The sequence below is a fragment of the Syngnathus typhle genome, linkage group LG9, assembly GCF_033458585.1.
Source record: "Syngnathus typhle isolate RoL2023-S1 ecotype Sweden linkage group LG9, RoL_Styp_1.0, whole genome shotgun sequence".
NCBI lineage: Eukaryota > Metazoa > Chordata > Actinopteri > Syngnathiformes > Syngnathidae > Syngnathus > Syngnathus typhle.
Window position 1 is genome coordinate 2,907,878 of NC_083746.1, and position 14,180 is coordinate 2,922,057.

General features: G+C 41.9%; 1 protein-coding gene across 2 annotated transcripts in view; it reads right to left on the reverse strand.

The window, feature by feature from the left end:
* Positions 1–2,376: 2,376 nt before the first annotated feature.
* The window catches only part of il1rapl1a (interleukin 1 receptor accessory protein-like 1a), a 161,167-nt gene continuing 149,363 nt past the window's right edge, over positions 2,377–14,180 (reverse strand). The window contains exons 8-12 of one of the 2 annotated variants that reach the window (XM_061287919.1): positions 13,167–13,312; positions 10,190–10,336; positions 6,906–7,076; positions 6,222–6,266; positions 2,377–4,280 (exon numbers count right to left, since the gene is read on the reverse strand). In XM_061287919.1, the coding sequence (XP_061143903.1) occupies positions 3,559–4,280; positions 6,222–6,266; positions 6,906–7,076; positions 10,190–10,336; positions 13,167–13,312 (1,231 nt within the window). In that variant the 3' untranslated portion in view covers positions 2,377–3,558. The remainder of the gene's footprint in view (positions 4,281–6,221; positions 6,267–6,905; positions 7,077–10,189; positions 10,337–13,166; positions 13,313–14,180) is intronic. The other variant, XM_061287920.1, reaches the window with a different exon arrangement.

The window sequence follows — 14,180 nt, forward strand, 5'->3', positions numbered from 1 at the left end:
ATGTGTGAATGCTTTGTTATGTTAAAAAAAAGCCGCTGTAATTCATTGCTTAACTTATTTGTTTTATAAACTATTTTTCTAAAATAAACTCCCTCAAGTGTTGCTCTTCAGCGCTTTTATTGACACACTTTCCACAGGGTCAGCTGACCTCCGTGCTACACGAACATGCAGATAAACGGCTGACAAAACTCACACGGTTACCTTCAGCGAATTTGGGCCAGACAAATTTGGGCCAGCAGCTTGTTTACGTTTTGATAAAGCTCCAATGTGACAAATGTAAGCCTGTCTTTGTTTAACTGGAAGAAATTGTTTCTGAGCCATAATATTAGGGATACCTCCACAATGTCAATCCAACCTAGTAATTATTACTTTTGTGAAGACATAATTTTCAGATTAGGTGCAAGTATATCTAATGAAGTGTCTTGTAAATAAACCTCCTCTGAGACGTTAACATTTTGTCATAAAAAAGTAACTTTGGAATGGTATGCCATTTTATTTCCTGAAAATAGAACTTAATTGCAGCAATATCGTTTTTTGTTTTTTTTTTACCCCAAAACATACTACTCGCATACACTGACACGGATTATTAATGAAAAAAATATATTTTCAAACAATATATCTTTTGCTTTTTACTAAAAAATACTATTTTATTGTCATTAACACGCACGCACGCACACGCACGCACGCACACAGAGGAGGATTAGCCATTTAGGAACAAATCTCTTCTGCCCTCTAGTGGTTTGATATGAAAATAGGTATGATTCTGTCTCACAAACAGACACACACTTTCACGCACGCGCACACGCACACACGCACTTTCGCAATCAGGGTACTCTTGCTTTTGCTCTCTTTTTTTCCTCCCATTTTCTCTTCAATTAATTTGTTAATTGCTGTGAGTCATAAAAACTATTACTTTTGCTGTTTCCCAATAAAAACTCCAACTGGCTTACAACAGTGAAACTTGGAGCTACAGGATCAGGATGTAGTGTGTGCATGCAAATGTGTGTCCAACGTCTAAATACGTGTACCTATGCGCATCATTGATTGTCTGTGGCCATTGGGCAGTGGAAAGAAACAATTTAATAGAATAGACATATGGCGTGGCACCAAATTTGGATGACTGACCAAAAAACACCAAATTGAACTTCACAAGGTCAGAGCCTGTCCAAACGTCTTCCGTTTGATGAAGTTCTCCAGCTAATAGAATTGTACAGACGGCTTCTACTGCTGAAGCTTTGATTTCCTTGAAACTCTGAACTGCATCTCATCCAAGCATGTCTTCATGAGATGATTGCCTTCAAAGAGGAATACTCAAGATTCAGAGAAGTCTAGTTAACAGGTAAAGCTAACGTTCCTGCATTTTTATAAACAGTATTGTCGTAGTCAATTATTGAAGACCAAAACTGCCAAGTAAATAAAGGTGAAAATAAAACAAAAAATATATATAATACAAAATAAAAGTAAAAATACATTTTCTTTTTGAAAAAAAAAACATTAAAACTAAATAGCAAAAGAAATGTAGAAATAAATGCAAACGTCTCTGTGTGTGTGTGTGTCTGTGAGAGAGAACCCCCAGGAGATGGCACTGTCTGGTAGCATTTAGTGAAATAGTGGAAAGAAACGTCTATGGTTTTGTGTTGCTTTCTCCATTTTACACAGCAATACACACAGCATGTTTTCCTGAGCAGGAAATGCAATCATTGATAGGAACGAACAATAACTCTAATTCTAACTAATGGACTCCTCACTGCAGGCTGCAATGCTGCATGACCCATGAAGCGCCACTTTAGGGGATAAACAGGAAGTGTGCTTCTTTTAATTGTAGAAATAACGTTGATGGACAGGAAACCAGCTGCTTATCCAGGCCACTATGAAATCCTATGTACTTAGATCTAGAACAGATATCAAACTTATTTGTTTCATCCTCATATTGAAAGGAATGTAACAAGACACATTATAATGGCATCCAGTATAATAATAATTCATGACAGTAATGACTTTTCATCTATGAGCTCCCACCCGTGACCCTTGTGAGGATGCAGTTAGATGTCGAGAAACGAGGCCGCCCGCGGGCAGCATAATAACTGCATATTATTATAGATCGATGTTGTCAGAATGTACTCCTGGAATGCCGATTAATTAAAGACAGTGTGTCCACAGAGAAAAAAAAAATCCTCTTTAACATCGGAAACCTTACTAGGCTACTTGAATTCAAACTTTACATGTCAAAGTATGAGCTGCTATTTTGATTACCAAGAAAGTTCAAATATTTTGAACTTTTTGATATTTTTTTTTCAATGTGCATATGTATATGCACATTTATACGCACATGTACATGCATATGTTTTGAGAGCCGACAGGAGTTGCACACAAAAGGAAATCAAGGTTGTTTTTAATGTGCAGTGAGAAAGTATAAGGGCAACTGATCATGACTCGTGTTCTATAAAGATAGACATTTCTCTCGGCGTGAAAATTGTGTTTATATATTTATATAAATATCTATATTATATATAGAATACATATCTATTTTCTATGCATACTCAAAAAGTCACACCTTCAAATATATCTAAAGTCTTTTCCCCGAACACAAATGTACTCTTTTTTTTCTTACCTTAAACATGAATTATTGTTACATAGGAAACCAAAGCAGTTATCAGAATTGTTTTCTTTTTAAAAACAAACTAATAAACAATGGAAAATGGTTTGAGTTTTTGTGGGATTCAAAAGTCGTGTACAAAACACTGAATTGTCCTCCCGTGGTGGATGAAACCATAAAATTTGAGTCCTCAGGCAACCACTTATAAAAATAGAGTTATTTTTTTAAAATAATCTACACTTTCTCTTTTTTTTTTAAGATGAGGCATTCTCAAACAGCGTCTCAAATAGAAAATACCAAACATAGTCTTCCGTCTTCTGCGGCAGGGAGCTGATTGATGTGGACAAGCCCCGCCCCCTCCTTCTCAGCCCCACGCTTTTTATTTTTGCATATTCTATGATTTTTTATTTTATTTTTTTGTGATATTCACTTTTTTTTAAAGTAGATACACCTTTTACAGGTCAAAACACCCCGTCCCAAAAAGAAGTCATTGCAGCTCCTGGAAGCTGATAAAATGTCCAGGAAAACCTTGAAAGAATGCAAAGATTTCAAATGAAAGATTATACTGCATAAGTGGCTTTGCAGACAAGCACATGGGCATTGAGAGAAAAAAAAAAAAAGTGATACAAAATATACACCTCCGAAAGTTAAAGCAAACTCCTAGCACGGAGAAGGCAATAGACGTGTGAACGAAAGAACAGAAGAGGGATGCTACAAATGAATGGAGAATATTGGATATGTACAAGACCCTGTTTTCCTTTTGCGCCGATGGATGCGTGTGTGTGCATACGTGTGTGTCCTTGATAGCGTTCTTCCACGTGGGAGTCCCTTGACGATTACAAATCCCCACGTCGAAAATGACCCTTAACAGAGCGTCGGTTCTTTTCGGGGAAAACGCCGCTTCCCCCGGAAAAACCGAAAAAGACTTTGAACGCGTTGCCTCTCCCCCCAGTGCTCGCGTGTTACCAGATGACGCTGGAGATGCTGGTCTCGCGGGGCAGCAGGGGCAGCATGGCGTTGTTGGCGTGCGCCTCCTCCAGGCCGTGCTCGCGGTTCTTCCCGGGCGGCCTCTGGCCGTTGAGCAGCGTCAGCGGGATGTTGCAGTAGGTGTGCTGGCTCCCCAGCGACGAGAGCGGCGGCAGGGTTCCCCCCGCGGGCAGGTCGTACTCGTAGCTGCGGTAGTAGTGTTTCTGCCTCACCGTGGTGTGGTAGGAGTTGTGGAAGGACGAGCGCAGCTCCGGGTGGGCGGTGGCCATGGCGGTGGAGGTGGCCGCCGCCATGGAGATGGCGGAGACGGTCTGCAGCTCGCCGAAGGCGCCCTGCTCGCTGACGTCCAGCGCCGGCTCGTGGCCCAGCATGGGCTCGGTGCGCCTGAAGGGCATTTCGTACTGGAGCTGCTTCCAGAACTTGGAGTGCAGCTTGTTGCTCTTGGGGCCGTGCCACTTGATGACGGTGAGGGTCTTGATGGTGTGCTTGAGGGCTTCCACCTCCTGGTAATTCATGATGCCGCGCAGCTCGGCGCACTCGATGAGGATGACCTTGATCTCGCCGGTGACCAGCATGTTGCGCAGACGCGTCTCCAACTCAAAGATGCTCCAGCCCCGTCGCACCACGTAGTTGGGCGTCATGACGATGATGAGCCGCTTGCTCTGATCCACGCAGCGCGCCACGTCTTCGATGTAAGCTGCGGGAAGCAGGAAGGCCGGTAAAAACTCATTCCGGTGGAGGTAGAAGTGAAGACGTTTGAATGGTGGAGGACAAGGGACAACACTGAACAATAGACAGGGTCGGACACAAGACGATAACCGAGACACACGAGACATCAACGCTGTTGGGCGCCATTGCGGGATGGTGCGGCTTGAAGGCGACTCACAAGTTTTAACAAATAATACCGTTTTTTTCCATGTATAATGCGCCCCCATGTATAATACGCACTCATGTTGATGCTGGAAAAAAGCCTGTACCCATGTATAATACGCACCCAAATTTTGACTCCTACTTAAGTCCGTAAATGTAAAATTATTTCAGAAAAAAGATCATCTTTGGGAGCAACCGGATGTTATTCTGCCGGTCAGTATCACTGCGCATGCGCTAGCAAACTCGATAGCGAATGTTTCGGATTTGTGTAGGGTATCCGTAATGGCGGCCTCCGTATCATATCCGGATAAAAACAAACTTTTTTTTTGTACCCATGTATAATGCGCACCCCAGATTTTAGGACAATAAATTAGTTAAACTTTGCGCATTATACATGGAAAAAAACGGTAATCCTCCTCGAATTCATATAATTGTGTTTCTATCTCTGTGATTTCCATCGGTTTTAGGAGGCTTCCATGTTGGCCTTATTAGCAGCCTCTGCTATTGACCTCAAGCTGCCCTCGGCCTCGCTTCGCAACTTCACATAAAACATCATAATACTACAAAGATTTGTATTTTGCCTTGAACTCCCCTTTCAAGTGTTTTGGGATCTTATATATGATATCTTAGTGATATCCAACAATGCATTTCAACTTAAGTGCAAATTCTGCTTGTTGGAATGGAACTGTCGAAAAAAAGAAACACTGTATTGTTCTGTACCAATGAAACAATACCTAATGTAAGTTGACTGAAGCTGAGGGACCAATTTCCTACAGATAACCCACCCAAGATGCCTGGAGCTTGCCTGGAACTTGAAGGTTTTATTGTATAGTCTTCAATTTACTGCCTTCTCTGTTTCGACCAATCAGTTCCAAGTTTGGATCCATAAATCAGAGCAATTGTCTTAAAGGCTTTGGCATAGAAGCATGATTTTCTCTTAGTGGAAAAGGGTACTGTAGCTTAGTGGCTGGCAAAATATTGTAATTATATAAATGCAGCTGATAAAAACTCTTATTAAGAGGATCAGATGTTGTTTAGACCATACATTGACAATGTATTGTAGAATGTCTGAAATTTAATTTCCCCCAAATTCTCCAGAATCATGTGACAGGTCACAGGTTACTTAAAAAATTAGCAGCACAGTTATATTATGATTATTTCCAATGTCCAAAAAAAGCGTGTCCACAGACAAAGCTGCATTGAAAAAGTTAAAGCCTGGTTTACACACACCAGTACACGTGCCTGAATCGAAACACTCGTTTCTGTTGGAAATCGTCATGGCAACAATGTTATCTAGTGCAACCAAGCAAGAAGTCTGAAATGCAGGTCAGACAATTTTTCCTTAGGCAAAACTTTTTAGTTGAATAGCCGAAAAATTCAAAAATTCAAAATGTTACCTTGACGTTTTCAATTCAACTAACATTTTTTTTTCCATTCAATAAGCCTAAATGATTTTATTTTATTTTCTGGCAGTCTTCACTGCCTATCACAGGATATTATTGTTACAGCACTAAACTTTTCTTTTTTTTCGGGTGGGGGGAGTCACCATTGCGTGATGTATTGGTTGTGGTTATCTCGAGTACACCCCGTACGATAAGAGTGGTAAGGACCCACGCCGATTATTTTCTCACCAGGTGTGGGCATGGGTTAAGATGCAAAATCGATACGCGTCTAAATTGAATTTGCATCCGTTGGTATCGTCCCGTGAGGATCTGAACTTGATGATTAATAGCATGTAAAAAAAAAAAAAAAATTCAGGGCAAAGTACCTCCAAAGAGTCGCGTGTCATCCTGGTAATGCTCAGTGGTGAGACCTAAACATAAACATGTTGACATTCAGGTCAAGAACACACAACACAAGACACGCTTCAAGACAACAGCAAAGTGGCCTCATCTACTCTCATTGATCTCTCATTTCACATTTCATTCAATCTCAATCTCATCCACGATGATTGTGTCGGGCCCTTACGCCGTCGGCAATATCGCTTTGATTAAAAGTAAAGAGGCAACGCTGTCAGCAACGGCTCCGAGACTTCAACACATTCCCCGCTGATGTTTAATTCTGTATGGTCCGACCAAGACGTGTTTGCGTTTCATCTGTTCCGCATGAAGCTGACAGTACAAACACGCTGCGTCGCTGCTAACTAGAGCACGCTATGTACTAGCGCCTCAGACAGCCTCCCAAGCACAGTTAGCATGCATGAGAATTTGTTCAGACAGAATTTTCAGCGGTTTAAAAATGCATGCGGCGAAGCACGCAAGATGAGAAATGTGTTCATTACATCAGCCCCCCCCCCCCCCCTCCTCCATGTGCACTATATTACACAATAAACATTCCAGGAGAAGCCAGTGTGCTTTTTAAACCTTGAAGAACTCCACAAAACACGAGACAACAACACAAAAGACACAAAAAGACAACATGGAAAAAAAAGGTGTTGCAACTCAGTGCTTACTTCCAGTTGGGATGAGGTCTCGGTCGGGGATGAAAAGTTTGTAGCCGTAATGCTTCTCCAGGACGTCAGGGAGAATTTCCAGGGCAAAGCGTTCTTCCTCCCGGGTCTCCTGACTCCACTGGTCGGGGTCCACTTTGGTGTAAGACAGGTAGGCGTCGTAGTCCTTGTTTTCTGCAAGAAGAAGCGAGGCTTTGATATTCAAGCGATTCCCACATGCTGGGTTTCAAGGTGGAGATGTTGAGTCTTCAACACGTGTTGGTGTCTGTGGTGATTTCTCAAACCCACTGGTCGGTGTTAAGACGAGGTCAATGTTATATTATGGGCAACTTTGTGCAGAAACACAAACTATATCCACCCAGGGATCATAATTCTTTCATACAAAGGAAAAAAAAACTGGAAAAAGGCTACTTCATCGATCAGAAAGTTATTTCTTGTTCAACTACATGGGCAGGATGCTCAGTGCGGTAGCGAGCAGGCTCACCTCACCTCAGATTGCGCAATCCCTCACTAACTGGTTGAAGAAGCTTGTATTGGTAAGTGGCTGTTTCTGCCTTTACATCTCCAAAACAATGTTTTGAGACACTTTAATGTTTTTTTTTGGTGCGGTGATCAAATGCCTCGTGTTACTCACTTCTGCAGCCGAGTTTCAAATGTCTGTAATCGTTTCCCCACAAACTACTCCAATTGGACGTTTTATAAATATAGTAACCCGGAATTGTGTTACTGGCATCACTGCATGCAACCGTTACAACAAACAAATTGAGAATCTAATTCATAAAAGTAGATCGAATATGTGCTAAGGTCCATTTTTCAAGTTATTTGTTTTTGTGTCATTTTCTAATTTAATGACTCATAAATGTGTCCGGTGATTCACCAGCAATAAACTTCTCAGCACGTCACTGGTCTGGATAGGACAGCAGTTGCCATGGCGACGGAAAAGCACCTCAATTAACCCCTTCATGTAAACTCGGAGAAGCAACAACTTCACAATGCCCACGTTCATGCGGTGCTTCGGAATAAATTGGTGGAGGAGATGCTGAAACAGCTCGAGATGATTTCCCATAAGGCGGTGAACAGGCAGGAAACAGACGACCGGAACAAAGTACTAGTTGTGACATGTTCAGTTAGTCCTAGTCATTATTCTCTGCGGAAGCTGGAATATGGGCCAAGCAAAAAGGGAAGAGGGGCTTTTTTCCTCACAAAGTCTTTGAGAAGCACATGCAGCTTTGAAACATTCGCAAAGGAAGGCCATGCCGGGCTGCCTGTGCTCAGTAGGACGGCAACATCAAACAGCACATCTCAAATTAGCAACCAACCTTGCAAATTAACCACCTAACAAAGTTGCGGGAATCAAAACAGCTTGTACCGGCGCGGCCCCGATGGTATGACTTAATCATGTGAAAGTTTTTAGGACGGCAAAACAATGTCACATCCATTATTTATGAGCTTGACAGAACGCGTGAAAAGGACATTTTCAAATAAAAGACCATTCTGAAAGTGAGAGTATTCTGCAGAAGAAAAAAAAAAAAATCACATTCTGATGCTCCTTGCGGCAACTGTGGACATTTTCTGCATGATTTCTTTGAACAAAATAAGAACCAGAAGAAAAACGCTACGGATTTAAGATAGTAGACTGTTGGGGATATACCGTAATTTTCGGACTATAAGTCGCGTTTTTTTTCCATAGTTTGGGTGGGGGGGCGACTTATACTCAGGAGCGACTTATATACATGTACCGTTTTTTTCCGTGTATAGTGCGCCCCCATGTATAGTACGCACCCCTAAAAATGGCATGCTGATGCTGGAAAAAAGCTTGTACCCATGTATAATACGCACCGAATTTTTATGATTTTTTTTAAAAAAAAAATGTAATTTTTTTTTTTTTTTTTAAGTCCCAATGATCGTCACACACGCAGGGAGGCAATGGGTCCCATTTTTATAGTCTTTGGTATAGTCTTAACTAGGCTGGATGTAATTTTTTTTGTTGGCGTTGATTTCTCCGACTGCCCGTAAACGCACCACCGCGCTCCGTGCGCATGGAGCGTGTTTGAAGTGAACAGCAGAGAAGAAAGGAACAAGGCAAAGTGTTGTGAAATAAAATATTACCTGTAATACGGATTTAGGTAGAGAACTGAACTCTCGCTCTTTATATAGCTGACGTGTCTTGCTCATCCGTTCTGCGCATCTGTAATGGCGGCCTCCGTATGATATCCGGTTTGCGTGTGTGCGAGAGCGAGAGAGAGCGAGAGAGAGAGCGTGCGAGAGAACGCTCAACCGTAGCGCGCCGCCGACCGCCCAACTGCACCGGGCTGGCCGATTATTGTGACAGAGCCGTCGCTGAAATTTAGAAGATATTTTTAAAGTCCTGATGTACTTTCTAAAATTTAAGTGGACCTCAGTGCGCACTGCGCAGGGAGCTTAATTTGGTGCGGTCGCGCAACCGCAGCGCGCCGGGCGCTCACTGTCGCATTGCTTAAAGAGCGCCTTTGTGTTTTAGGATGAACAGCAGAGACCAAAGGAACAAGGCAAAGTGTTGTGAAATAAAATATTACCTGTAATACGCATTTTGTTATTTGCTGATTGAAACTGCTAATTAAACTGTGAATTGAAACTAATAGGAAGAAAACAACTCTCGCTCTTTATATAGCTGACGTGTCTTGCGCATCCGTTCTGTGCATTTTATTTCACAACACTTTGCCTTTCTTCTCTGCTGTTCACTTCAAACACGCTCCATGCGACCGCAATGCTCTCGTATCAGACGCTTGCTCGATCACCTGCTCGTTTGCTGTCCCGTGCGCGCACGAAGCGCGGTGGTGCGTTTACGGGCAGTCGGAGAAATCAACGCCAACAAAAAAAATTACATCCAGCTTAGTTAAGACCATACCAAAGACTATAAAAAATGGGACCCATTGCCTCCCTGCGTGTGTGACGATTATTGGGACTTAAAAAAAAAAAAAAAAAAAAAAAAAATTAAAAAAAAACAATTTTTTTTTTTTTTTTTTTTTTTGTACCCATGTATAATGCGCACCCCGGATTTTAGGACAATAAATTAGTAAAATTTTGCGCACTATACACGGAAAAAAACGGTATATGTTTTTTTCACTTTTTTGGGCATTTTATGGCTGGTGCGACTTATACTCCGATGCGACTTATAGTCCGAAAATTACGGTAATCATAATGCAAATAATAGAGTTCACCTTTTAAATGTGGGTGAGTGCTTCTGTTACAGTATTCAAGCCTTAATGCTGACAAGCTCAGGATCCAAAAGGGATGATGATCTTTACCTCCATCCAGGTCCTCACTGCCAAAATGTCTCCTATAGAAGAGCATGAGCTCAATCCTGTAGCATTTGTAGAGCGAGATGAGAAAGATGAGCAGTAGCAGGATGGCCCCGAGCCCGCCGGCTAGCTCCACTGTGTACATGAGCTCTGCTGAGGACGAGACATACACACAAAGCCCCCAGAAATGTCAGTCGAGGTAGATTCCAAAAGGGAAGGGGCCAATTTTAAAATGACAGTTACGAAATACTGTGATTTTGGACCGAGATTAAAGAAGCTTGTGTCGGACTTTTGTCACAAGATTATTTAGAATTAAACTATTTCCCAGCTAATTTTGTGAATCCTTTAGCCCTTCCAAATGATGTCAAATATCGCTGGGATTCCTAGAATAGACGTACAGATGCAAATAAATAGCTTGCCTATCCTCCTTCGGTGCAAAATAAAATAATATTCTGCCAAAGCAGTGGACCCGGAGTTGCTTCTTGGTTGGAATGGTGGTTGGACAAAACCAGTTGAAAACAAAATCTGTATTTGCCCTGCATTGTATGCTGGGAGTGAAATGCTACTGGAAGGGAGAGGTAGTCCAATAAACCCACATTAGGGTCAGCGTCGAAAGCGGAAGAAAATAGTCCCCTGCTGTCATTCAACCATTTCAGGGTTTGCCAAGGAACCACCAAATGGCTGAGATACTTAATAAACTGAATTTTGCTGCTGAACTCATATTCAACAAATGCAAAATGAATCAGAATGCACATAAAAAAACATTTGGGTTGACTTTCCCCTTTAATAAGGGAATAAAATGCTGATTGTTGAATAGTGTGGTCATGACCTACAATTGTAAAGAAAAAATTTCTGCTTCTGGTTGTCTCTCTTTAAATTTGGGCCTCAGTGGTAGAGAGCTCGGCTTACAAATATGCAACTTTAAGCTGACAGTCATCCACTTGGTTACATATGCACTCCCTGGACTGAACCATCATCGGTATCGGGGGAAGCTAAGCTCTCAGCGAGGCAGCATCCATCATCGGGGGGGGCGGCAGACACATGAGGCTCATAGGTTTGGGAGAGATGACGGTGCACGGGGGAGGAAGACAAATAGAAGGAGATGAGCAGAAAGTGAATTTATTTGGTTGGCGCCGCAATGAAACAGCAGCGCACTTTGGATGCCTTCCACACCGAGACTCGTGAAAAGGTTTTAAAAAACGGGACGGCTCGCTTTACTCATCGCACCAACGTCCCTTCTGTCTTTGCCGCTTATAATGAACCCCCACCCCGAAGCCGCACTCCTCCACCCCCTTGCTGCATTTCTCTGCTCATTTCTCTTCTCTATTATCTCCTCCCAATCTCCCCAGTGGGTTCGCATGGGGAGGGATGACTTATGTTGTGAATTAAAGCAGCATTTACCTGCTTCCCTCGGCTAAAGAACTGCATGCACCTTAAATCTCTGTCAGCAAGGCCCCAAACGGTCGCCATCGGAGCCGTGTGCTCACTTTGTATTAGCAAATATTAAGGTCCACTATAAAACTACAACTAGTGTATTTTAGACGCCGTAGCTGGGTCAATGCAATTATTCGGAAGTAACACGACCCTGAAGCCGCACAATTTGTAACTCAACTAATAACTCAAAGTACTAGAACGTGAGTAAGACTGATTCTTTCATCTTACCTGTCGATGAACATCACGTAATTAATTAATTTACTTTATTCCCAATCAAATGATTACATTAGCACAATTATTACATTCTGACGCTATCTTGATCGACCTAAATGTATTATTTATTAATTATTTTTTGGCAAAATGTCAATTTTCTTGCTTGTAATATTATGACTTTATTCTTATAATACAGTTTTTTTTTTTTACTAAAAAAAACTAAACAAAATTATATTACAATCTACTATCCTCGAAACTGACAATTCAAACTAACAGTCAGACACTTGCATGGAAACATTCCTGTTATTCTTATAAAAAAAAAAACTTCTTAAGGATAATTAATTAATTTATTAATTTACAGTCAATAAAGGACAGATTATTTCCATTTTTTTTAAAGGTGGTGCAGTGTCACTGAATAGACACTGTTGGACCTTGGCAGTTCCACTACATCAACAGTCAAACTAGCTTTCTAAGATACGAAAAGACATTGATCTGAGTAGGAAGAAATGTGTAGGAGACAGCTGGGAGGTTCGCATCTATGGAGAGTTGGAATAAACATCAGAATGTCAAGTGAGAGAATGAGAGCAAGTATTGCACTTTCTTCTAAGGACATCTTCTCTTGACTGCAGTTGCCGCACATGCAGATTTGTGAGCTGTTGATGTGCAGTGACCAACTCAAACAGAGTTGCTGTGTTCCAAAATCTCCCACGGAGACTTTGATAACAGCAGGGAGACAAGAAAGCGCAACTATCAAAACTTGTTTTTTGGGGCAGCAAATGGAAAAGCTGCACAATCTCTGGGTTTTTTACTTCAAAAGCTAGATGAAAAATTCCACCTTATGAAAGATGCTCAATTGATGCTGCCAGTGCTGACAATGTTTATTATTGTGGCTGTAGATTAGTGATGGACCAATAAAATACTAAAATGGCAAAGTTAGTTGGAGAACTTGCTGGAAATGAAAATAAAAAAGTTTTTGGGGAAATATGTCATTTACAAGTTGTAACGTGCAAAGTGAGCTGTACTATAAAAGTGAAAATAAACCATAAAACATTTTGGAGAAAAAAAAAATACAATAGTACTGTAATGGAGAGAAAAGTTTTAGCGGCCTCTCGCTATAAATAGATAAAAAGCAGCGCATGCTTCCATTCGATTTATTAGTGCTGTCTGACTTTAAAATAATTCATTAGGTGGCTTAATGTAGATTTGGAAGTGGCTATTGCAGCCCTCCCAGACAAAGAGCAATAAAAGCATTTCTCAAGCTTGACACAAAGTCTCTAATGAGACTTAAAAGTGCATGTCAGCGGGTGAACACTCATTATGAATGTTGCCTTCTCACCCTTCCTGAAGAGCTGGATGGTAGCCTGGCGACGGCCGTTGCCATTCTCCACATAACAGGAATAATTCCCCAGATCCTCCTCTTCCAGCGAGTCGATGGTAAGGGAAATGGCGACTTCCTGCTCTCCGAGGTGCTCCTTGACGATCCTATCAGACAAAAAAAAGGGATGGCGCTTTCGCTTAATAGCTAGAACAACGATTGCGACACAGGACACAATATTATGGTAATTAAGTTTGACTTTTTTTTTTTTTTTAAAGTAAAAGTAATCCAGGGGTCGGCCATTTTGTATCAGAAACAGTACATCCCCTTGATTGCCTTTACATTAGAGGAGGGCTTTCTTGAGAACATGAGGATCTGAAAAGATCGTACCTCGCCCCTTCACTGTCATAATATGTTAATTTCTTTGCCTGCACTCAAAACATATGAGATATGAAAATCAATAAGGGTTCTTCCTCAAGACCACGCGCCACGGAAGGAGGGAGGGAATCAAATAATGGCGATGAGAAGAAAATCTTTTTATAGCGGCTGCCATGGTTACGGCGAGCGGAGGGGATGTAATATTCCATAAAGTAAATGAGCGTCCCCGGCCGGGCTGGTTGAGCCTGATGGAGGGGAGAATGGGGATATCATGATCTCCTCCCTACCAACACAAACAATTCTACTTAGCTATCTTTAAAAGCACTCTCTGCACAAAGGCAAAGTGCAAAGGAGAAAACTATCCGGCGTGTTGCCGAGCTGAGTGAGGCGGCCATGCGTCATTGGCTGGATGTGTTAAAGAGGCTGAGAAGAAGGCTGTGGATGTGTGTGCATGCAAGTATGTGAATGTGTAGGTGGGGATAATGACTCCAGCAGCCCTCAACTCGCTCTGGAGCCTTCAAGACGATAAAACGCGCATAAGGACGGAGAGCTGTGCCGGTTTGGCACCGGTAATTGAAAGTGTGTCACGGACTCGTGATGTTTGTACGTCCGGTTTGTTGTAGGAAAGGAAGAATAATTCATGTCCCCAGCCTCTCC